At 34.8% G+C, this 26,755-nt stretch overlaps 1 protein-coding gene across 1 annotated transcript; it reads right to left on the bottom strand.

Moving 5' to 3' along the window:
* Positions 1-1,212: 1,212 nt before the first annotated feature.
* LOC110654836 (vacuolar protein sorting-associated protein 36) lies at positions 1,213-25,708 on the bottom strand. The gene is made up of 9 exons (XM_058151542.1): positions 24,958-25,708; positions 24,668-24,871; positions 4,509-4,602; positions 4,328-4,385; positions 4,126-4,195; positions 3,731-3,866; positions 3,561-3,645; positions 1,581-1,660; positions 1,213-1,480 (listed from the first exon to the last, which is right to left on the bottom strand). The coding sequence occupies exons 1-8, from the start codon at positions 25,657-25,659 to the stop codon at positions 1,609-1,611; spliced, it is 1,401 nt and encodes a 466-aa protein (XP_058007525.1). The 5' UTR covers positions 25,660-25,708; the 3' UTR covers positions 1,213-1,480; positions 1,581-1,608.
* Positions 25,709-26,755: the final 1,047 nt, after the last annotated feature.

The raw sequence follows: 26,755 nt of genomic DNA, 5'->3' as shown, positions 1-26,755 counted from the left end.
ATAATGCCGAACAGTGAAAAAATGATGAAAAGAGCGAGAGAAAGAAAGAAAAGAAAAGAAGAGACAAATACATAGGGACATCAAGTGCGATTGAATTTGAGTAGGAATGAAGGAATTGCTTGGGATTGCTATTAAGTTACAGCTAGGACGATATAATAGTTGGGACCAATCAGTTTTGGCCATTTGGTAGTCAATTGACATGTCAAACGCATCTCATGTTTCTTTCATTGTTCAATTTTGTATTTAATTATAGAGAATTTTTTTAAAAAAAAATTTAAGTGTATGAAGTTCAGACGTTAGTTCAGGTGTGCGATTGATGAGATATCTAATAATCGAATACTACAAATATCTAATAACGTATTAATGTATTTAGCCTAACGAATTCTATTGTTGAAGTATTTAATTAAGGGCCTATGGAATTATTGAATGGTGTTAAGAATGAAGCTTTTTATCAGAATATTGTGTCGACTCTTTTGAAAAAAAAAAAAAAAACTGAAATCCGCGAGATTTCAGCCTTAGCTATCAAATAATAACGATTTGTGTGGCAAAAATAGATCTCTGAGTATCAGTTTCATCACTGTTAGCCTGCTATTTTTATACAATGAAAAACATAAATTTTATTTTGAATTAAAAAAAAAAGTTTAAAAAGAAAAGCAAATGAAAAAAATAGAGCCAACTTTCTCTCAGCCCACGAATTGTGATATACTCATTTTGAATTCTGTTAGCAAAGGGATCTGTTATTATCCAAACTTAAATCAAGAATTAATTTATAGCTTTTTGAAAGACTTAATTATAAATTACCTAATTATGTAATGGGTTTTAAAAAGGATTGGAAGCGGAACTAACAAAAATTATCCTCTTACCAAATTTTGTCAATCATTCTTTTCTGCTGTTTAACATGACATTATCTGACCTTCACTTAAAAGAAACGATAATAATTAAAACTATATAGGTCTTTAAAGATAACCTATGAAAATGATTTATGCACTTCTTAATAGTGCTAGTCAACCATAAAATAAAGACTTGTAATAGTAGAAATAGTGTTAATTGGCACTCCACAACAGATTTCTATCATTCTTTTAATGATTTTATTGTTTAAATGGATTATTTTATCCTTCATATCTTATACAAATTCTTAAAATATTTATTAATCTTCAATAAGAAAAAAAAAAAAAAACTACTCCCCTAGCTTCAACTATGCTCGTTGACCTATTAATTGGAATCTTAAGACATCTATTTTACCAACACTACCAAATGTTTGACAATAAATTATAATTGTAAAAAAACAGTTCTAGCAAGATATAATAAATGTTTCAGCTGTTTGAAACGTTTACAATAGCGCCTTATGACTTTTGCTTCCAGGATCAAAATAAAAGCTGCATCCTAAAACAAATTGTCAGGTAAACAACACACTTACCAGCCACGGACCCAACAACTCTGCCAATGGCTATGAAATCTCAACACCGCGTTGTCATTCCAACTGCTTAAAGCATTGAATGTATCAGGTAATCATGCTAGCCCTTTATTTTGTTGCATGAGAGATCAAAAACCAATGAATAGTGAAGGAAAGCATATCTGACCTCAAAGCAAAAAATGAACGCCTTTTTACTAAGCAGATACAACCCGAACCCAAAGAGAATAAATCCCATGATCTTTCACCCTGTAATTCAAGTGATAATCACAATTCATGCAATTAACTGTTTATAACGTAAGCAAATCATTCACTAATCTTAGTATCATTAATACCATTGTTGGAACGGAAACTAACCATTGAACAAGAAAGACAAATGGTAAAGTGGCTTAACAAAAGAATGGACTACCATAGACCATCTTGGAATTCAGAAACCCAAAAACATGAAGCTTTTATAAGGGGGAGAAAAACAACACCCTAAAACAAAGTGGCAAGTGTGGAAAACCCCAAGGTATTGCACATATGAGACAATAATTCTCATCAAAGCTACAAACTTGGAGAAACCAATAGAAAAGACTGGCCAGGGTTGACTGACCCAACACACACACACACACACATAATAAAATCTTCAGGGTTGCAGAAGTTAGCTTAACAAGTTAGTTCCAAAGATAAAATCTCACCACAACCAAAGATTAAAGAGAAATTAGCAAGTGGTAAACAGCTATCAACCGTTAGGTCAAAAAAAATTGTGAAGTTAATTGAGCTGGAAAGAGAAAAACAGTCACGCAGCCAGAAATTTTAATTAGTGGGGGCACCATGCATAAGACGGCAAATAGACAATAACTTTTAAGACATTACATATATTAACATGAATAAATTTAACAAAAACTTTTACTAAATAATAAGAAAGTGATTTCAAAAAAAAAAAAAAAAAAGCTAACAATAGAATAATAAAAATTAATGATTTATTATTAACTGAGAAGTGAAAAGAAGAATAATAAAATTGTGTATTATTATAATATTTTTGAAGAAATAAAGTTAAAAAATTTTATTATTTTTAAACTTTAATAAATTTTAGTTGGAGGGAAGTTTGTAATTTGCCATTCCTTTGTTTTGTTTGAAAATCCATTTTAAGGTAATATATTTACTAAAAAGTTAAAAGGAAAATTTTACCGTATAGCCATACGATCGGCTATGTTATATGGTAGTGAATGTTGGGTACTGAAAGAGTTGTATGCGTCTAAGATAAGAGTTGCAGAATTGAGAATATTAAGGTGGATGAGTGGTCATACTAGACTAGACGAAGTCCGTAATGAGAGTATTAGAGAAAATGTAGGAGTGGTGTCAATTGAAGATAAGTTGAGAGAGGAAGATTGAGGTGGTTTGGTCATGTGAAGTGTAGACATACGAAGGTTTCAGTTAAACAAGTAGAGCACATTAGGTTAGAGGATAGAAAGAAAAAAAAAGGGTAAACCTAAATTGACTTGGAGGAGAGTAGTACAACATGACCTACAAGTATTACATATTTATGAGGATTTAACCCAAAATCGTTTAGAATGGAGAAAGCGAATCCATATAGCCGACCCCAAATTTTTTGGATAAAGGCTTATTGAGTTGAGTTGAGTATATTTACTAAATGTGGTTTTATTTTATTGTTATAATCTCTATTCAAATGTGATCTATAATGTAAAATATAAACGCTATATCGTTAATAGCATAATATATCCAGTAGAAGAATAAATAAATACACAACCAAAAAAGTGTGATAAATAACATTAGTCTTCTGCATTTAATTTACTAATCTTTGGAAGAACTTTTTCTTTTTCATTTTTTATTGATTTATTAAACAATCAATAATTAAAAGTAGAGTTATAATGGTTCATAGAGTAAAATTTTTTAATAATCTCATAAATTTAATTAGTTGAATGGACAAAATTTTATTATATGGGGCAATTTAAAATTTCGGTGGGGGGTATTTTACTAAAATTTCATAAATAACATTAAAAATTAATTAAATATTTTCAAATATTCTTAGCTTCTTCAAAGTGGGCTCTGTCCCTCAAACAGAAGACAAACATACGGAGAAAAAGGTTTCATATATAGAAAATATTAGTAAATAACCAAAAGCAAGCAAGGACTCTTCACTTACATGTGCATGTCATCAGAATCGATTTCAGGAAAGAGGTTAATGTAAAAGCGAAAGCCATCAGGGCTTATATCCCTACATAGTATACCTGCCAATAATTTTCCATGATAAAAGTTTAAAATATTACTAGGATATATTATTAGCGATTCAAAAGGAAGCTGTATAAAAGACACCTCTGCTCTCAGCAGTTAGAAGATGCTCCTTAGCCATAGCCGGAGCAATACCCAAAGTCATTGCAGCATCACTAGCAGTTATTCCAGCTTGGAGGGCATCAGGCTTTGTGACAAGGGTTTTGATCCGGGTAAAAACCTAAGACAGATTACACAAGCTACATAAGTAGATTTAGTGATGTACCGTGAAATGGTTCTCATGTACATGAATCAAATTAATAAGACAGAAGCCACAAAATTGTCTGCAAATAGCAAAATATGAACAATATGTATAGCATGGGTTAGGCTGAAGTGAAGTCTTGCTCAAGATGACCTAGATATGATCTCCATATTTTTTTATGCTACGTGAAAGCATAACTATCAAATAATTTCTTCAATATGAAGACAAAAGAGATCACCTCCTCGTCACTATGGGACTTGTTCTGGATGACCATGACTCCACTATCAAACTTTCGAAGCATGACTGGTCTGTCAAACAAAGCACAATCTTATAAAAGACTAGAAACATTTAAGGAAAAAAAAGTCTTGTTTCAAAATTAATTAGTCTCAATATTTTGAATCTCAAATGAACAACCATAATCATGAAGACATCATGCTTACGCATCAAATTTCTCCCATAGAGTACATGCTTGCAACAAATCCTCAGGTGAGATCAATTCTGTGAAAATATACAAGATGAAAACCCAGTCTATTCATCTAATAAGTGCCGCTACAAAATTAAAAACTCATGAAATGAAAATATGCGCAACAAAACAAAGAAATACTATGGTATCCAAAAAACCTGTGCCCCGAGCACGATTAAAGAGACAATAGATATCTATAAGATTGATCATCCCTCCAGCTCTTTCTAGTGGAGTTCTTACAAAATCTGCCAACTGAACACGAATAAATAAACAAAATTAGCTTTTCTAGGAAAGAAAAATAAGTCAGACATTCTACTTTAACAAAAGACATCTACCAAATTAATGAAAACAAGTAATATAACATCTACGAAACAATGATGTAGAAATAAATGCTATTGAGGCCAAGGAGCATCAAGATTGCTATGGAAGGTTGCAAGTTTGAAGGCTAACATATTAAGATCTAGAAATTGGCAGCTCAAGGGGTATTTGCCCAGCAAATAGGAGAATCCAAATCTATTTCCCAGAACATGATCCTGCACATCAGTGTCATTAAAGGCACCAAAAGGCATCAGGCGAGGGAGGCAGCGTTGCGTCGCCTCGCCGCGCCAAGCGAGGAGAGGCGAGGCGAGGCGAGGCGAGGCAACGCTGCCTCGCCTCGCCAAGCAGTGCCTCGACTGGGATGAGAGAGGCAAGCGCCTCTCTCGCCACAACGAGGAGGCGCCACGCGTTGCCTCTCTCATATTACCCCTTTTTATTTATTTATTTATTTATTTTTGTGTTTTAAAAGGAAAAATACCCTACCTTTTCTCATTTTTACACTGCAGCAGCCAAAGAATAGTAGTTTTCTGTGAAAATTAAAAAAAAAAAAAAAAAAAAAAAGGAAGGAAGGAGTAGATGGAAGAAGAAGAAGCAGAACCACGTTTCTGCGAAAATCCAAGTAAGAAGAAGAAGAAACAAAATGAAATACAGCAGATTGGTGGCAGTAAATTGATGGCAATAAATTTGAGTGAGAGTAATTGGTGGAGTAATTAGGTGACTTTATTATATTGGTGGCTGGTAATAATAAATTTACTCAACTCAACTCAACTCAACTAAGTTTTTATCCCAAAAATTTGGGGTCGGCTACATGGATTCGCTTTCTCCGCTCTAAACGATTTTGGGTTAAATCCTCAGAAATGTGTAATGCTTCTAGGTCATGTTGTACTACTCTTCTCCAAGTCAATTTAGGTCTACCCCTTTTTTTCTTTCTATCCTCTAACCTAATGTACCCTACTTGTCTAACTGGAGCCTCCGTATGTCTACGCTTCACATGACCAAACCACCTCAATCTCCTTTCCCTCAACTTATCTTCAATTGGCACCACTCATACCTTTTCTCTAATACTCTCATTACAGACTTTATCTAGTCTAGTATGACCACTCATCCACCTTAACATTCTCATCTTTGCAACTCTTATCTTAGACGCATACGACTCTTTCAGTGCCCAACACTCACTACCATATAACATAGCCAGTCGTATGGCTATACGGTAAAATTTTCCTTTCAACTTATTGGGAATCTTACGATCACATAAAACTCCCGTGGTACGTCTCCACTTCAACCATCCGACTTTAATCCTATGACTAACATCCTCCTCACATCCTCCATCTACTTGAAGGACTGAGCCTAGATATTTAAAGTGATCACTTTGAGACAGTACCACTCCATTCAAACTAACTCCTTCCCTATCACCAGTTTGGCCTTCACTGACTTGCAATGCATGTATTCTGTCTTTGTTCTACTTAACTTAAAACCCTTTGACTCTAGAGTACTTCTCCAAAGCTCTAACTTTCTATTGACTCCTTCTCGTGTCTCATCTATCAGAACAATATCATCCGCAAACATCATGCACCAAGGAATACTCTCTTGTATATGTTTCGTCAATTCATCTAAAACTAATGTAAAAAGGTAAGGGCTTATGACTGATCCTTGGTGTAATCCAATTGAGATCGGAAAATCTCGTGTCCCCTCCCACTGTGCGCACACTAGTAGTTGCTCCTTCATACATATCTTTCAACTACTATGATAGTGGAGTCATTAGTCGCAGTAATTATAATAAATACAATTCCATAAAACAATTATAATAAAGACAAAGTAATTTATAAGCAGATTTGAAAATTATATTATTCTAGTAGTTATTATAAAAAAATAATAATAATAATAATAATAATAATAATAATAATAAAATGATTTTAAATTTAAATATGTATATTATGCTAATATATATATATATATATATGTGTGTGTGTGTGTGTGTGCGCGCGCGCTAAAAATATATATATAATTTAGGCTATGTCACAGCGGAGCGCCTCACTTCAAAAAGGCGTCATCTCACCTTTTGCCTCGCAAAAAAGGCAAAACGAGACCCTATCGCCTTCGTGTCGCCTTTCGCCTTAATAACTATTACATCATCCATCAGGAAGTTGATACCATTCTGACATGCTACGAGATTATTAAACCATCATTAAAGAATATATTAAAAGAAGAAGAAGAAGAAGAAGAAGAAAAAGAAGAAAACAATTTACTCCAGGAATGATTTCATCAAGCAGGCATGATATGAAACTTCCTATATATATATATATATATATATATATATATATATATATATATTAGTTAGCTCTTCTGAGGAACAATGATAATAAAAAAATAAAATTCATTCTTCCCCAAAAATTCACTCTTTCCTATCACACAATTAAAAAAGAACACCTAAAACAACTTTATGCAAATCATTATGATATGTCAACATTCTTGAAAGAAAACCATGGGTAAATTACACCAATAGTCGTCATTCTAATTGTCCATCAAAAATGAGAAAACTTCAATTTGTTTTAGTGTCTGAAGGTCAGCTATCAGAATTCTGTGACTGGACTGCTTATGTGGCATTTTTATTTAAGAAAAAAAATTATTCGCTAAGCCAACTCATTTAAGACCCACTTGCTAATCAAATCAGTAAGTGGAACTGATGTAAAACAAAGAGAAAGAACTAAGAAATTAAGGACCAATCCTTGAAAAAAGAACTAATTCTCCAAAATATTATTAATCTTATAAAATTATCATCACAAAACTTATCTAATAATAATAGAAACCCTAAGTCTTATTTATAGAATTAAAAATCCCAATCACACTAGGATTTTAGAATCCTAATTCAATCCTAATTAGGAATATTAAAGTAAACCAAAAGAAAATAGGAAATAATAAAATTTCTAAATAATAGACCTTGAGAATATAAAGAAATAGAGAAGAAGAAAGAAAAGAAAAGAGATTTTGTGAAAAAATTAGCTTGCTTATTTTCTCAAGCTATGATTGTACATATATATACACAATTACAGTCTCCTATTAGGGAAGGAATACACAATTTTAGTAATCAATAGATTCCTTAATTATAGGGATTGCATCAATCTAATCTAGACATTCATTTTTTAACAGATTAATCCCTTGATTATAGAGATTTACATCAATCTAATCTATACTTTCCTATTCTAACACTCCCCCTCAACCTGGAGCGTACATATTGTATGCTCCTAGCTTATTACAGATATACTCAATTCTAATCCCTCGGAGAGATTTAGTAAGAATGTTAGCTAATTGATCATTTGAACTGACAAAACTTGTAGCAATATATCCAGACTCAATATTTTGTCTAATAGATTGACAATTTATCTCTATGTGCTTTGTCCTTCCATGAAACACAGGATTAGAAGCGATACGTAATGCAGCTTGATTGTCACAAATCAGCTTCATTTGTTCATCACCTCCACACTTTAACTCATGAAGAAGTTGTTTTAACCATATAAGCTCGCATGTAGCCAAAGCCATAGCCCGATACTCTGTTTCTACACTTGACCTGGCCACCACATCTTGCTTATTACTTTTCTAGGATATTAGATTCCCTCCAAATAGAATGCAATGCCCTAGTTGGTCTTTTGTCTGAAGGAGATCTTGCTCTGTCTGTATCAGAATATCCTACAATCTGTGCATGTCCCCTATCTTCATATAACAAACTCTGACCCGGGGTTCCTTTAATATACCAGAGAATCCGAACCACCGTGTTCCACTGACTATCACAAGGGGTTTGTAGGAACTGCCTAACCACACTTACTGGGAAAGAGATATCCGGTCGTGTGATTGTGAGGTAATTTAAATTACCAACAAGTCTTCGATATTGGCCAAGATCTTTCAGAGGCTCCCCCTGTCCTGGGTCCATGGGAGTATCAACAAGTTTAAAATATAGCATGTTAGTCTCTTTCAATATATCCAATGCATATTTCCTTTGTGCAATAGCAAGACCATTGCTAGATTGGGCAACCTCAATGCCTAGGAAATATTTCAACTTTCCTAAATCTTTGGTTTGGAAATGACTGGTCAGAAGCTGTTTGAGTTGGGCAATGCCTTCATGATCATCACCTATTATGACAATATCATCAAAATAAACTGTTATGACAATATCATCAAAATAAACTATCAAAAAATACATTTGCCATGAGAAGAATGTCAGTGGAAAACTAAATGGTCTGCTTCACTTTGATGCATCCCAAATTGTTGAATAATGGTACTAAACGGACCAAACCATACTCTCAGGGATTGTTTCAAACCATAAAAGGACTACAGTAAACACCCAGCGACATCTAACTATAGTTTTGCCATGTGGTAAGCGAACTATCTCCTAAATACCATTATCATGAAGAGCAGTTATTGCCTCAACCATAGCCTACTGCCACCCATCATAGTCTTAGATATTAGGACAGTGGATAAATTGGTAACAAAAGCATGATATGAAGGTGACAAATGATGATAACTCAAGAAATTATAAATGGGATGAGGATTGCAAGAGGATCAAATACCTTCTTAAAGGGCAATAGGAAGGGTAGTATCATCTGTTAAGGACTAGACTGGTGCAGGAGATAGTGTTGGAGTAGGCAATGAGTCGTCGGAAGCAATCTATGGACTTATATCATGAGAAGAAAATCAATTGGGTTAGGAGGCAGAGAATTTGATTGAGGTCATCTTGAGTAGACTTGAAGTGGAGGAGAAGACTTTTGGTCAAGAAGAATAGGAATAGAAAGAGCTGTTAAAATGGAAGTTTGATTATATATTTGGTGAAAAATATGTAGAAGTCTCAAAAAAGGTTACATCAGCTGAAACAAAATATTTATTGATAGTTGGATCAAAGCATTTATAGCCTTCTTGAAAACGATAGTACCCTACGAAAATACATTTGATAGATTTTGGTTGAAGTTTGTTTTTTTTTCCTGGGTTAAAATTGTGAACAAAATTAGTACAACCAAATACACACAACGGAAGAGGAAATGGATTTTGATCTGGATAGATAACTGAATAAGGACTCTACTGCTACAAAACAAAAGAAGGCATACGATTAATCAAATAACAAGCAGTAAAGACATCCCCCCAAAAACGAAGAGGTACATGAAGATGAAGGAGCAAAGTACGAGCTGTTTCAATTTGATGTCTATTCTTATGCTCAACTACTCCATTTTGTTGAGGAGTATGAGCGCAAGAAGACAGATGAATCATACCCTGAGAAGACATAAAGGTTTGAAAAGGAAGAGAAAAATATTCTCGTGCATTATCACTACACAATACATTAATAAAAATACCAAATTAAATATGCATCTCAGCACAAAATTTTTGAAAGATAGAAAATAACTCAGAATGATTTTTCATTAAAAATAACCAAGTACAACGAGAATAGTCATCAATAAATGTGACAACTCAACTCAACTCAACTCAACTCAACTCAACTAAGCCTTTATCCCAAAAATTTAGAGTCGGCTATATGGATTCGCTTTCTCCACTCTAAACGATTTTGGTTAAATCCTCAGAAATGTATAATGCTTCTAGGTCATGTTGTACTACTCTCCTCCAAGTCAATTTAGGTCTACCCATTTTTTTTCTTTCTATCCTCTAACCTAATGTGCTCTACTTGTCTAACTGGAGCCTCCGTATGTCTACGCTTCACATGACCAAACCACCTCAATCTCCCTTCCCTCAACTTATCTTCAATTGGCACCACTCCTACCTTTTCTCTAATACTCTCATTACGGACTTTATCTAGTCTAGTATGGCCACTCATCCACCTTAGCATTCTTATCTCTGCAACTCTTATCTTAGACGCATATGACTCTTTCAGTGCCCAACACTCACTACCATATAACATAGCCAGTCGTATGGCTGCACAGTAAAATTTTCCTTTCAACTTATTGGAAATCTTACGATCACATAAAACTCCCGTGGCACGTCTCCATTTCAACCATCCGGCTTTAATCCTATGACTAACATCCTCCTCACATCCCCCATCTACTTGAAGGACTGAGCTTAAATATTTAAAGTGATTACTTTTGGACAGTACCACTTCATTCAAACTAACTTCTTCCCTATCACCAGTTTGGCCTTCACTGAACTTGCAATGTATGTATTCTGTCTTCATTCTACTTAACTTAAAACCCTTTGACTCTAGAGTACTTCTCCAAAGCTCTAGCTTTCTATTGACTCCTTCTCGTGTCTCATCTATCAGAACAACATCATCTGCAAACATCATGCACCAAGGAATACTCTCTTGTATATGTTTCGTCAATTCATCTAAAACTAATGTAAAAAGGTAAGGGCTTATGGCTGATCCTTGGTGTAATCCAATTGAGACCGGAAAATCTCGTATCCCCTCCCACTGTGCGCACAATAGTAGTTGCTCCTTCATACATATCTTTCAACACTTGTATGTACCTAATAGATAACATCTTTTGTTCTAACACATTCCATAAGATATCTCTTGGAACACTATCATAAGCCTTCTCCAAATCAATAAAAATCATGTGTAGATCTTTCTTCACATCTCTATATTTCTCTGTCAAGCTTCTAATGAGAAAGATCGCTTCCATAGTTGAACGACCGAGCATGAAACCAAATTGATTGGGAGAGATAGAAGTATCATGACGTAGTCGATGCTCCACAACTCTCTCCCACAACTTCATAGTATGACTCATGAGTTTAATTCCCCTATAGTTTGAGCAACTCTGTATGTCTCCCTTATTTTTAAAAACAGGTACTAAAATACTCCTCCTCCATTCATCAGGCATTTTCTTTGAGTTTAGAATCTTATTAAATAATTTAGTTAACCATGTCACTCCCATATCTCCATCAATAAATGTGACAAAACAATGAAAACCCAAAGTTGAACTGACTCGACTTGGACCTATAGATTTGAATGAACAATGTCAAACATGGATATAGCCCAATTATTAATTCTTTTTGAAAAAAGAAGAATGAGTTTGTTTGCCAAGTTGACAAGACTCACAATTTAAAGAGGATAAATGAGAAAGAAAGAATCAATTTATGGAGTTTAGAGATATTTGAGTGACCCAAACGATTATGAAGAAGTTCAAGAGTGGCATCAAAAGTAAAGGCCACTAGAGACTTTGAGCTAGAGAGAAGATATAGTCCTTGTGACTCATAGCCTACACCAATCACTTTTCGCGTACCCCGGTCTTGCACAAAAACATAATCAACAAAAAAAGGTAACAGAATTATTTAATTGTTTAGTTAACTTGCTAATGGATATCAAATTATATGAACATTCGAGCACAAACAAAACTGAATTTAAAGATAAGGAAAATGGTAAGCCTTACCTATTCCTTTAACTACAATTTTTTATCCATTAGCTAGGATAAAATCAACAAATTTTGAAGAAGAATCAAGAATAGAGAAAAGAGTTTGGTCACTAGAAATGTAATCTGAGACACCAAAATCAAAAATTCATTACTCATTAGATGAATACACTGTCAAATGAGCAAATGTATTACCATATTGGACTGCAAAGATAGTACATGAGGACGATGTTTGTTGTTTTGTTGCTTGGTACTGTAGATACTCATCATAAGCAGTCCCAGTCAGAGTAACGGAATACAAGAAAGTAGTACCTTTTTCAGGCTCTTTTTTTATATTAATAGGGACAAAAAAAAAAAGCAACACAGCAGAAGTCTGATATGAAACTTTCCTTACCAGGAATACACAATTTTAGTAATCAAGAGATTCCTTGATTATAGGGATTAATCCCTTGATTATAGGGATTAATCCCTTGATTATAGAGATTAATCCCTTGATTATAGGGATTACATCAATCTAATGTATACATTCTTATTGTAACAGATTAATCCCTTGATTATAGGGATTTACATCAATCTAATCTATACTTTCCTATTCTAATAGATCTAATAAGAAAAAAATTCTTAAAAAATAACTCTTAATTTTTCTAATTTTATATAGAATATAATATAACTGAATGAGGACTCTACTGCTACAAAACAAACGAAGGCATACGATTAATCAAATACCAAGCAGTAAAGACATCGCCCCAAAAACGAAGAGGTACATGAAGATGATGTTTGTTGTTTTGTTGCTTGGTACTGTAGATACTCATCATAAGCAGTCCCAGTCAGAGTAACGGAATACAAGAAAGTAGTACCTTTTTCAGGCTCTTTTTTTATATTAATAGGGACAAAAAAAAAAAAGCAACACAGCAGAATATAATTCCTAAATTGTATTAGGAATATCATTTTTCTACTTTGCATTATTCTCCCCTAGTTGGAAAAAACTCATTTTCGAGTCTTGAAATGCGAGAGAATCAAAAACTGTATTAGGAGAACAAGCAGCTCTTTATTCTTGTATGGTATTAAGAACCTTGAAATCAAGCACTTCAAGCTTTCCTTTGCATCTCTAAATAGATCTAAACAAACAATATCAAATGGATTAACAATTGAAAGGCTATTCAAATCAATAGGAATAACTTGATTTTCTTCAATCTCCATTGAAGTTTCCATAAAGTGATCTTTTTGGTTTTGCAATTTATCCTCCTCAAGCTTTACTTTTGCATTTTAATCCACTTCTTACTCTATAATAAGCTCTTCAACAGGTGTATGTACAAGACTCAAATCTTCATATTCTTCAATCTTAGGTTCTTCAAGTTGCTCCTTTTAAATTTATCTTCAACCTCAAGTTGCTTTTCAAATTCAAATTTCTTTTCTTGTTGGCTTTCTTTTTCAAGATTTTTTGCCTTCATATTTTCAATACTTTTTACTGTATCCAACTGTTCTCTCAATTGGAACAAATGCGCTTCTTTCCAAGCTTCAAATTCTTCAAGTTCTTTATCCTTAACTTGTTGATGAGCCTGTTAATCATGATACTCATTCTTACATTCTTCAAGTGCTTTCTCCCTGTATTGTAAGATTATTTGAATATCTCGATACTCATCAAGTAAACCACAAGGAGCATAGTTAAGACCTCAATATAAATCAATCAAATAACACATTTCATCAAGTTGTTCATAATAATCATCAATTTCATCATGTATTATTTGAATTGCATTCCATAACTCATCGTACCTTAAAATCACCAATATCATCTTGTAATCTTTCAATCCACAATATGATTTCAAATTAAAGAAGCATACCTCATAGAAGAGAACTGACCCAACAAATATTTGTAGCTAGGAAATCGTACAATCATTCTGACAACAGAAATGGGCAGATCAGCAATAGGAGAAGGGCTGGGGAGGGTCAAATGCCAGAGAAATCTGAAAAACTTGCAAGTCTAGATTCGAATCAAGATCTGACTTGGTCAAATCTTTTTCAGGAAGTCGCAAGCAATCGAAACGTAGCTGGAAGGGTCGCCTACATATCACTGGTGAATTGGCAGTGGTGGCGAGTCCGTTTAGTGAGCAGACGATGATTGGTGTTGAACAAATAATGGCAACTACATTCTCTGTTTCTCACAAATCTTTTTTTTTTTTAAGTAAAAGGCTAAAAAAAATTTAGAAGTACAAAACACAAGCAGGTATCTTAGGAATGGGAAAGCTTGAATGTTTGCGAAAGCTAAAGAAATTTGGATTGATTTTGGCTTTGATACCAAAATTGATATACAACAAAGAGAAAGAACTAAGAAATTAAGGACCAATACTTAAAAAGAGAACTAATTCTCTAAAATATTATTGATTGTTATGGAAAGTCAATCACTATGTTATGGAAAGTCAATCACTATATTATTTCTCTGTATATTTTGTATTCTGTATTCCTATTTAGGATTTCTTATTTAGGATTTCTTCCTAATTAGTAGAACACAATTATAGGAATCAATTGTATATATATACCCATGTACAGATTAATTGAAATTAATGAGAATCATCTCTTTCTACATGGTATCAGAGCAGGTCATCAATCTAGGATGACTATTTGTTCTCACTACCCAGCTCAGGAGAGACCTTGGCCGCCGACCGACCGTTTCAACCCCGATCAACATCGTCGGCATCGTCTCAACCCCCTCATTCCACCACTGTGTGCTGTTGCCTGATCCAGTATAACCATTAAAGGACTTCTGAGGTTTGGCTCTCAGATCCTATTTTGGTATTTGCTTGATTTGTGATTTTGAGTTATTTTGCTGCTATAAGCACTTTGGATTAGCGTTTCGGTTAGTTTTCTTTGTCTCAACAAATGGCAGACAATAAGAATGTTATTTCTGATGTGATTCCGGTGATGACTAAGATCACGGAACACAAACTTAATAGTTCGAATTACCTGGAGTGGAGTAAGACTGTTAGGGTCTATTTGCGTAGCATTGATAAGGATGATCACCTTACTAAAGATCCACCCACTGATGATACACGACAAACTTGGCTAAGGGAGGATGCTCGGTTGTTTTTGCAGCTTCGGAACTCGATTCATAGTGAGGTAATTAGTTTAATTAATCACTGTGAATTTGTTAAGTTATTGATGGATTACTTAGATTTTATGTATTCTGTTAAAGGGAATATCTCACGTATTTATGATGTTTGTAAGGCATTCTACCGTGCTGAGAAAGAGGATAAGTCTCTCACGGCTTATTTTATGGATTTTAAACGGGTATATGAGGAACTTAATGTATTGTTGCCTTTTAGTCACGATGTGAAAGTTCAAAGAGCCCAACGGAGCAATCGTCATTATGAGTTTTCTTGCAGCCTTCCTTCGAGTATGAGATCGCTAAATCTCGGATCCTCTCGATTCGAGATTTCCTCTTTGCATGAAACGTTCACACGGGTCCTTAAATGCAGAGTACTCAATCTTCACACCTGCCAAGAGTGCTCTTATTAGCCGTAATCCAAATGGACAACGAGGTAATAGAAGAGGAAGTAGAGGAGGAATTACAGCAAAGTAATCAGCGTAATGGAGAGGCTAGTTCTAATCAGGACTCAAGAGGAGTCATTTGTTATTATTGCCATGAGCCCGCCATACAAAATATAATTGTCCGCAACTTCAGAGAAAAATCAGCGATCACGGATGGCAAATATGGCGAGAGAATTCTCTGATATCTTCCTCCGAGAAAACTATTTTGGTATCTGCAGAGGATTTTGCACAATTTTCCCAAGATGTCGGGCATCTCTAAAGCCTACGGTTCCTCACATCGCGATCACGAGTCGAGTAAATCCACTACATGCCTTGTGTCTTCTTCATCCAAATGGGTTATTGATTGCAGTGCGACGGATCACATGACAGTAATTCTAGTCTTCTATCCGCTTTGGTCTAATCTCACTTCCTCTCTACTTTAGTGATGGTTCTACTTCTTGTGTCATGGGTTCTGAATCGCTAACCCGACTTTCCAATTTCTTTGTCTTCTGTTTTGTGTCTACCAAAATTCTCTTTTAATCTACTTTCTGTTAGTAAACTTACTCGTACCTTAAATTGTTCTGTTTCCTTTTTTCCTGACCAGTGTTTGTTTCAGGATCTTACGACGAAGCAGATTATTGGTAGAGGACGCGAGTCAGGTGGTCTCTACATTCTGGAAAATCATGTACCGCGGTTGCTTGTTTGCTCCAATACTTTAACACCTCTTGAAGCTCATTGTAGATTGGGTCATCCTTCTTTGTCTACCATGAAGAAGTTGTGTCCTCAATTTCAGTCTTTATCAGTACTAGAATGTGAGTCGTGTCAGTTTGCAAAACATCATCGTTTGCCTTCTGTGTCTAGAGTCAATAAACGGGCTTCATCTCCTTTTGAGTTAGTTCATTCTGATGTTTGGGGTCCTTGTTCTGTTACATCTAAAACTGGATTTCGTTATTTTGTTACTTTTGTTGATGATTACTCTCGTGTTACCTGGTTATATTTAATAAAGAATCGTTCTGAGTTATTTTCTATCTTTTGTGCTTTTTGTAATGAAATCAAAACTCAATTTAATATTTCTGTGCGCATATTAAGAAGTGACAATGCCAAAGAATACTTTTCAGCACAATTTCAGTCTTATATGACACAAAATGGCATTCTTCATCAGTCTTCCTGTGTGGATACCCCATCCCAAAATGGCGTGACCGAAAGAAAAAATCGTCATCTTCTTGAGGTAACTCGTGCTCTTCTTTTTCAGATGAAAGTACCTAAACACTTTTGGGCGGATGCAGTTTCTACGGCATGTTTTTTTATCAATCGTATGCCGTCTTCTGTCCTTAATGAGGATATTCCTTATACTACTTTGTTTCCTACAAAATCTTTGTTCCCTATTGAACCCCGTATTTTTTGTTGTACCTGTTTTGTGCGTGATGTTCGTCCACAGGTTACTAAATTGGATCCAAAATCTCTCAAATGTGTCTTCCTTGGGTACTCCCGACTCCAAAAAGGGTACCGTTGTTTCTCTCCTACTCTTAATCGTTATCTTGTTTCTGCAGATGTCACATTTTTTGAGTCCACTCCATTTTTTCCTCCATCATCTGTGTATGAGAGTCAGGGGGAGGAGGATGATCTCTTAATATATATTGTCAACCAATGTCTAGTCCTCTCCACACTGTTCCTTCCGTCTCTAGACCTACTCGACCTCCCGTTGTTCATGTTTATTCCAGAGATTGGAGATTCACTCGAGATCCTCCACCGGCTACTTCGTTGGGAGATCCTGCACCTCATCGATCATGATTCTGATCTAGACTTACCCATTGCTCTTCGTAAAGGTAAACGTTCATGTACTTACCCTATCTCTTCTTTTGTTTCTTATAATCAATTGTCTTCTTGTTCTCGGTGTTTTGTTACTTCTTTAGACTCTGTTCCTATCCCTAATACTGTTGATGAGGCACTGTCTCATCCTGGCTGGTGTGATGCTATGAAAGAGGAAATGGAGGCTTTAGATGCTAATGGTACATGTGAACTATTGCCTTTGCCCACTGGTAAGAAAGCTATTAGTTGCAAATGGTTATATACAGTAAAGGTAAATCCTGATGGTTCTGTGGCTAGGTTAAAAGCACGCCTTGTAGCAAAAGGATATGCTCAGACATATGGGGTTGATTACTCTGATACTTTTTCTCCTATAGCTAAACTTACTTCTATTCGCTTGTTTATCTCTTTAGCAGCTACATATGATTGGCCCCTGCATCAATTGGATATCAAGAATGCTTTCCTTCATGGTGATCTTCAGGAGGAGGTGTATATGGAGCAACCACTTGGGTTTGTTGCTCAGGGGGAGTTGGGTAAAGTTTGTAGGCTTCAGAAGTCTCTTTATGGCTTGAAACAAAGTCCTAGGGCATGGTTTGGGAGATTCAGTGAAGCAGTACAGGAATTTGGTATGCAAAAGAGTAAGTGTGATCACTCAGTATTTTATAGGCAATCTGAGGCTGGTCTAATTCTCTTAGTAGTCTATGTGGATGACATTGTCATCACTGGGAGTGACTCTGCAGGTATTTCATCTCTTAAAACCTTCCTCCAAACTCAGTTTCAGACCAAAGACTTGGGATTGTTAAAGTATTTCTTGGGTATCGAAGTTATGAGAAGTAAGAAGGGTTTCTTGTCTCAAAGAAAATATGTCCTCGATCTATTGACAGAAACAGGAAAATTAGGTGCTAAGCCTTGTAGTGCACCAATGACTCCAACTTTACAATTGTTAGCAGGAGATAGTGAGTTGTTTGAAGATCCAGAGAGATACAGGAGATTGGTAGGAAAATTGAACTACCTTACAGTCACTCGTCCTGACATTGCTTATGTCGTTAGTGTGGTAAGTCAGTTTATGTCTTCCCCAACTGTTGCTCATTGGGAAGCCTTGAAACAAATCTTGTGTTATCTGAAGAGCGCTCCAGGAAGAGGTTTGCTATATGGTAATCATGGGCATTTGAATGTTGAATGTTTTTCAGATGCCGACTGGGCTGGATCTAAGGTTGACAGGAGGTCAACTACTGGATATTGTGTTTTTATTGGAGGAAATTTGGTGTCTTGGAGAAGCAAGAAGCAGAGTATAGTTTCTCGATCTAGTGCTGAATCCGAATACAGAGCCATGGCACAATCAGTATGTGAGGTAATGTAGATACTTCAATTACTAGATGAGACAGGTTTTAAGATCTCCCTGCCTGCAAAATTGTGGTGTGATAATCAAGCTGTTCTTCATATTGCTTCTAATCCGGTGTTTCATGAGCGGACCAAACATATTGAGATTGATTGTCACTTTATTCGTGAAAAGATTCAACAACAGATCATCTCAACAGGACACATAAAAACTGGAGAGCAGTTAGGAGATATTTTCACAAAAGCTCTGAATGGAGCTAGAATTGACTACATTTGTAACAAGTTGGGCATGATTAACATCTATGCTCCAACTTGAGGGGGAGTGTTATGGAAAGTCAATCACTATGTTATGGAAAGTCAATCACTATATTATTTCTCTGTATATTTTGTATTCTGTATTCCTATTTAGGATTTCTTATTTAGGATTTCTTCCTAATTAGTAGAACACAATTATAGGAATCAATTGTATATATATACCCATGTACAGATTAATTGAAATTAATGAGAATCATCTCTTTCTACATTGATCTTATAAAATTGTCATAGCAAAACTTACTTAATAACAATAAAAACCCTAGGTCTTATTTATAAAATTAGGAATCCTAATCACATTAGGATTTTATAACCCTATTCAATTCTAATTAGGAATACTAAATTCAACCAAAAGAAACTAGGAAACAATAAAATTTCTAAATAATCGACCTAATAAGAATAAATTTCCTAAATTTCCTAATTTTATATGGAATTCCTAAATTGTATTTGGAATATCATTTTCCTATTCTGTATTAGGAACCCATCTTGATTAATAGAACACAAGAACTACAACTAAGCCTTAATTCCAAACTAGTTAGAGTTGGCGATGTGAATTTTTTTTTTTCCATTTAGCTCTGCTCAAAACCAATTATGCATCAATATCCACAAATTGTAAATCTTTCAATATTACTTCACTCCATGTCATTTTAAGTCTCCCCATTTCCCTTCTCACTCCTACCACCACTAACTTATCATACGTCAGTACTAAGGCATTCGGTGCTCTATGTTGGACATGACCAAACCATCTTAATCATTCCTCGTTCATTTTATTGCCAATGTATGCTACATACACCCTCTAACAGAAGTGATCATTATTATTGTGTTATCAAGCAGCCATCTTAACATTTGCATTTCTGTTATACTCTTCTTGTGGATGTTTGCACCTTACATGCCCAACATTCACTATCATACAATATATTTAGCCAAATCACAATTTTATAGAACCTTTCACTCTGTCAGAGATCCTGTAGTCGCATAGCATACTCATCACACTCTTCCATTTCATCCATCATGTTTCGATCATATGGGTTACATCATCATCTACTTCACTCCTGTATTTTCTCTCCCTCTTCGGTCTTTCTCATCACTCTCACTTGCAATCTATCATTCCTTATAGTATCATAATTCATAAATCACTTGAGATAACAGGTTCTTAGAAACCAAGTACATAGTAATGAGTAAGCCAATTACCCTTGCCTTAGGCCCTATGGATATAATCACAAAAAGCAATTTCACACCGGTTATCCCTAATCACCATGACATGCAAATGCTTAAAACTAAGAATTTTAAGCCTAGCTCATAACCAAATCTAAATGCCCACGTCAAATATAAACTACCAAAAAATCCCGAGTGTAGTCCCTTGTAGAATCACTCATATGCAATATACACAATGAAAAAGAAATTGGAGAGTTTATTTACCATAAAAATTAAAAAAGGAAAGAAAAAAGGAAAGAAACTAAAGAAGGAAAAGAAAATAAAACAGGAACAGCCAAGGAAAATGCAGAAAATCCATGAACTAAAACCTATCTAGAATATTCTTAAAGCCAAATTCATCTTCTCGTTCTTAAAGCTTGTAGGTTTAGGTTAAGAGTTAGGACTCCATAAGAAAATCTGATGGAGAAAAATGACATCTGAGAGAAACTTCTGGTAAAAAATGGAATCACATAGTAATAGTGATAGAGGAAATATTATTATCTTCAAGAAATTGGTTTGGTTGTCATCTAGAGTGAGAACAAAGAGCCAAGACTAGGAAGAAAGGAAAAAAGATTGTTAGAATCTGTTAAGTTGAGAACAATATCAATATAAGAAATAAGGGCAGATTGTGAGCGTAAGAGGGATAGAATGGAGTTTTTCTTTTCAACCTTCTTTAATTTCTTTGACCATCGTGGGGTCCATTTGCTGACTGGATTAGTAAGTAGATTGTAAAAGAGCTGACTGGGATGAAATATGTTATTCAAAGAAACATATTATCTTTTGAACACCACATAAGGAATCTGATCACCGAATTCTTGTGGGTGACATCCCAATAAAACAAAACCAAAGTTTTCCAATAAATTTGAAATTGAGTGACAAGTACAATGACAATAGTCATTAGTGTAATTTACCAAAAAGCCATACATAACCACCATCCCATGGAGCTTACTCCTATACACATCAAAAACCACTCTTCTTATCCTTTGGTCCTCAAAGGACCCATCTAACCATTTAAAAGTTGCCTCAATGATAAGCCATCAAAATGTCTAACTTCCATCTCTTAAATATAAAACTAACAAAAATGAGCAACCTTGTTAGCAGCCAGAGTATGATTTAGAAGATTCCATGTGAGCAAACTTGATATTCCAGAAGCACAACCATTCAAAGTTAGTTTGATAAACCCTTCACAAGACCTTGAAGCAACCACAAATCTGCCTCCAAAGATAGGAAAGAGTTTCGAGCTACTTCCCAACATCAAAGTATCTCAAGAAGCTACTTCAAGATCTTTACCAATATAGTTATCAGACTCGCCTGCAATCCCCTGGTTCTGTGATACAGTCACGCATTCCAATGTGCAGGACGTTTGCATCCCAAATCACTTGGGGATGTCATTTAGGTCCCCAAATCAAGCAATCCCATTCACTCGGCACAAAATCAAAGGGAATGCAGATACAAGGAGAAGAAGATTAAGAATTTGAAGAATTGTAAATGAAATTGTTCACTTGTTCTCAATTTTTCTTCTCAGCTTTTTCTTTAATAAATAACAGTACCTGTGATGTTCATAGAGATCATATATGAAATTCTTACTTCTTACAACAAAGGGGATGAAAAAGAATAGCCTTGATGAATCATAATAGACAAAGAAAAGAAGAAACAACAAAGAAAAAAAATTTTGAGGAAGTTAAACAAAACGTGATGCAGAAGAAGATAAAGAGCTGAAACAAATGGAGTTAAAGAAGGGGACTTTGGTTTGGTTTCAGTGCAATTAAAATTGTATTTTTGCCACCGCCAGTTGAAAGATTTAAAGTTTGTTAGCGTCCAATCTTTACATTTTTTAAATCTACAACAAGACATCATTCTATTTAAATGTCTAGCCTATCAAGAGATTAGAAACTTATGGCCCTAAAAGCCTTTTTAATATTTGAAGTCCTCTTTGACATTTTGGGTTCTCTAAATTATTGGTTACCATGTTATTGGCTCAAAAACTATTAATTAAAAGATCACAACTATCATCAAAGACAATAAATTAAAATAAAATTATCACTATTATTTTCCAACACAACTAAATAATTGGCACCAAATTATTATTACGATTTCCAAAAAGTTAAAAATTATGAGGAATAAAAAATTATCTTTAAAATTACCAATTTTCACAAAAAAAAAAAGATTATCAATTTTCAATCAACGAATCCAATATACTGTTCCAAAATAACACATCCCAAATGAGTGAACCAACCCCACCCTAAAGTATCTAGAATATAACCAAGGAGCGTACCACACTCCCGTCCCCATACCACAGCCTCGTGTTTCAGGTAACTATGTTACCAATAAGCAACAACAACCCACGTTGTTAAAAAATTTTAAGCACTTACATCAACAAGGAGATCAAATCAAGTTCAATCTTATGAAACTGATTTAAGAAATCTGGCAGTAGCTATATGTTTTCTTCAGCTTTACAAGTCGTATTTTAGTAATTTATAGACATTCTAAGACTAGGCAAAAACATGCCTTAAAATTTCTTAGTTTAGTTTGATTGCCTTATTGGTCTTTAGCATGAGGTTTTTCAACAAGGTTTTCCAAATTGAACTAGCAAAATAGTCTTATATTTATAAGTCTGAGTCCCACAAGGACAAGGAGTTAAAGTACTCAAAGGTCCAGGACTACTAGGATCCATACTTATACGCTAATAAAACTTTTTCTTTAATAGAATCAATGAATTAATGAGAATTTTCCAAATTTTCCAACATTATGATTATCTGGAATTGCGTAATGCAATTCTAACCAATGTGTGCTACCAGTGGGGTCTCTGGTGTGATGCTTGAGAAATTCTAGGTGAGAAGTTTTGAAATTTTACTTTTCTCTTGATTCTGCAAGAAGATTTCAATATAATTAAGATCTCAATTTTTGTTTCCTCAAAAGATCACTAATAGTTTGAAGCAGTCAAGGGAAAAAAAGAATTATTTAGCTTTCTATGTTAATTTTGTTGATTTAGAGTACCTCATAACATTTTCTATTTACGAAAATGATCACCACAGAGAATTTTCTTGATTCAGTACTTATTTATGCTTTATCGCCATTGCACTTTTGTTAGGATTCTCCTATATGGAATTGTTAACACTAATAAGAAAAGGAAAGTTGTATAACTAAGTATTTTCTTAGGCCTTGGATTATGGAAGTATTTAGTTTAATTTTGAAGTTACACATATCCCTCTTTTTTTCTCAATCTACTTGCTTCTCAATCCTCTTTCTAAACACAGCTGCTACTATTAATGGCAGTCAAAAAGCAACAAACTCATAGCAGTTGCTTTAATCAATATCTGAAATCTTTCCAATTACCTAGTTATTACCAGTACAAACACTTGAACCTATGTATAGCTTTTACCGCAATAAGAGGGAAAAAGAACGCAAACAAAAGCTTTGCAAGTATTTCACAAAATAATTGTGCAAAAGAACTAAAACATTGTGCAAGTAATTTTGCTCATTGTGCAAGTAATTTTGCTCATCTACTACATTCTAAAATCTAAGACAGCAACAACCTTTCATCTACTAACCCATACATACAATAATCTATATGTAGAATAGGACATGAGAAAACAAGCTTCGTAATGGCCACTGGGAACTTCAAATGCCTATTAATGCAACAAAGTCACATTCTGGTTCATTGATGCTTTGTTCCAGAGGTTTTTTATCATGTAGTAACAATATTTAAAACAAATATTAGGAAAATTGAATGAATCACTTTTGTATGTGATACATGACGGAAGGAATTTTTTATTTTTATTTATAAACTACACCTTCAACAAATGTAGGGATTTTTGAAAAGATTTTGGTCAATACCATTATATGGGAAGACCAAAACTCAATGCTTGAAATCATCTGCTATCTAATTTTCATGATCCATTAGCAGCTTAGCATATAATTCAGTTTCCCTACTCCAGAGTTCCTTTAGCACCACTTTGATGTTGAAAAGAAGCAAAACAAAATCATTTCAACAATTAGTTTTCACTCCCTTGTTTGAATTCCCAATACAAAGAAAAAAAGTTAATAAAAAAATTCATAAGTTCTCAATTCAGGTTAATTTCCAATCCATTAAAGTTCATGGTTGGCATATCCAACACAAACAAGCACAAGGAGAGTTGGTAACACTTTTAGTTACTATAAGGCAAGCTTGGTCAGTAAGACCATTGACTACAAACAAATTGCTACTAGGACATGCATACATACACCAATTGCATTTTAATTTAGAAGGCAACAGCAGTATAATTTCTTGAACAACTTCACACTGCTGTGCTGAAGCATGATTTGTGAACAAACATAACTTTGCATCACAATAGAAAATCCAAATGATAATATAACTTTGCATTGCAAAATTTGACCTGTTATTCTATCATATCGCATCATACTGACAGAAAATATTATGAAGCTCACCATGAGATTAAACTACTTGTATAAACATGCAAAGATGAAAGTAAAGAAAAGAAAACCTGTCGAGACAACTGTTGATGATACAAGGCACCCGCAGATTCTTTTGTTACAGGAGATATGATACCAACGCTTAACAACCAATCTTGCATCTCCTCTTTAGAACCCATTTCCTCATTGTTACCTGCATTAGTTTCCGAGTTTGAGCCAGACAAGAGCTTTTGCCTCATTTTCTCTGCTAGCATCACCATCTCTTTAGCCTTGCTCTGAAAACATAAAACACTTCTAAGAACATGAAGCAGATAAGCCAAAAAGATAAAACCAACAACAACTAACATAAGGGGAATATTACCATTAGTGCATTCAAGTCTTGGAAAGCCTCCTGTAAGCTCTTGTCCGTACTCTCCCACATCTCCTGTTCCTTCCTTAGTATCCCTGCCAATCCCACCATTCTCACTGACCCATCATTTAAATAAAACCCACCTGAATTAGAACTTGTACCAGAAATCGAAGTTGTAACAGAACCATCAGCAGTGGAACCCCCAGCACTAGTCTCCCAAGCCCTTCCCCTCCAATTCTCCCAGAACTTAGGCAAAAACCCATCCCAATCCCCCTTCCCTCTGGCCACCACTGTGACAACAAGGCTCTTGGAATTCAAGGAGACTTGGAAGCGAATCCGAGGGGAGTGAAAGATGGATTTGATGGATTTTTTGGAAGAGAATATATGGGTGATGAGGGACAAAGGGATAGCAATGGCATTGGAATGGGCAGAGGAATTGGAAGGGATCCAGATGAGGCGGTGGGTGGTGAGGATGAGGAGACCTGATTTGAGGGAAGGGAAGCTGGGGCCATCATCAGATTCAAGGTCCACGGCTGAAAGAAGTTGGCATTCAATCTCGTTGGGAAGGAACACTGGGCGGCCGCTGCTGGTGACAGATGCTGACGGGAAGAAATTGTTGCTGCTAGCCATTGAGCCTTCTGTTCTTTGCACCACCCTCTTCTTTCTACTGCTTCTTTTGTTACGAAGATGGAAAGGTGGGTCATAATAAGTCATCAGGTGAACCAGGGTAAATTACATAAATGTTATGTAACAATAAATAAAGTATCTCAACTTCAACACATAATATAAAACCCCTACATCTTTAATTTAGGGTGCGTTGGGTGTCACTGATGGATTTCTCTTTTTTATCTTTCGAAAACCAAAAACTGTTTTTATAACAATATTTTTATAAATTGTTATTCATAAAAATGAACAAATAATTGTTTTACAACATATTATATTTAATAATAAAATAAATATACATTCTTAAAAAATAATTGAATAAACATCCTCTTAAAGAAAAGTTTATGCATTTAATAACAAAAAATTCATATCAATTAAAATGAGTGGTACTGTCAGACTTGGAATATAAAACTTACATCTAATTCAAATCTTCATATCAAAACACAAAGACATGCTCAACAACTATAGTTTTTAATTAACATTGCCAAAAAGGATTTCACTTTAATATTAGATGGACTGTTGCAGCTGATTATATGCTCAAAAGAGAAGAATGTCCTCTTCAGGGATCATACACCAGCACTGGTTTGGTGGTCTTTTCCAAATTGCCTACATTTTTCTGATGCCTACACACTTAGCATAGCAAGTGCAGATCCCAAATCAGTTTCTGCAAGGAAAACAGTGTAGTTTACTGAGAATGTCACCCAATGGTTCACCAAGCATGGAGTTTTAGTGGAAGGTTTGTTCTGGAAAGATGTTGAAGATCTAATAAATGATTATGCAGAATGAAAGAAAAACAATCCGGTGACTAATGTCGGTCTGAACAGACAGAATATCTGGAACTATCTTTAGACTAAAGTGAGGAGTCATAAATAGCTCAAATAATGTCAAGAAAAATTAAGGAAAAATTTTAGAAATAAAATATATTAAGGTTCAATGAGCCGGTGCTCCAGCGATGGTTGACCTAACGGGAAGCGATTGTAAAGACAGTTGTCGGCCCTATACCCATGGAAAAACCCTGTGAAATAATTTTTGAGACTCCAGTGAAGAGTTATTGAGCCTTCGATGGCCTTAAAAGGCCAAGAAAATGTTCCTAGAATTTTATCGATCGGTATAAACAATTTTAGCTCAATAAGCAAAACAAATGGCA

This window comes from Hevea brasiliensis, chromosome 8, assembly GCF_030052815.1.
Source record: "Hevea brasiliensis isolate MT/VB/25A 57/8 chromosome 8, ASM3005281v1, whole genome shotgun sequence".
In the NCBI taxonomy this organism is placed as follows: domain Eukaryota; kingdom Viridiplantae; phylum Streptophyta; class Magnoliopsida; order Malpighiales; family Euphorbiaceae; genus Hevea; species Hevea brasiliensis.
The sequence above is the reverse complement of the archived record's forward strand: the minus strand, read 5'-3'. Positions and strand labels throughout refer to the sequence as shown.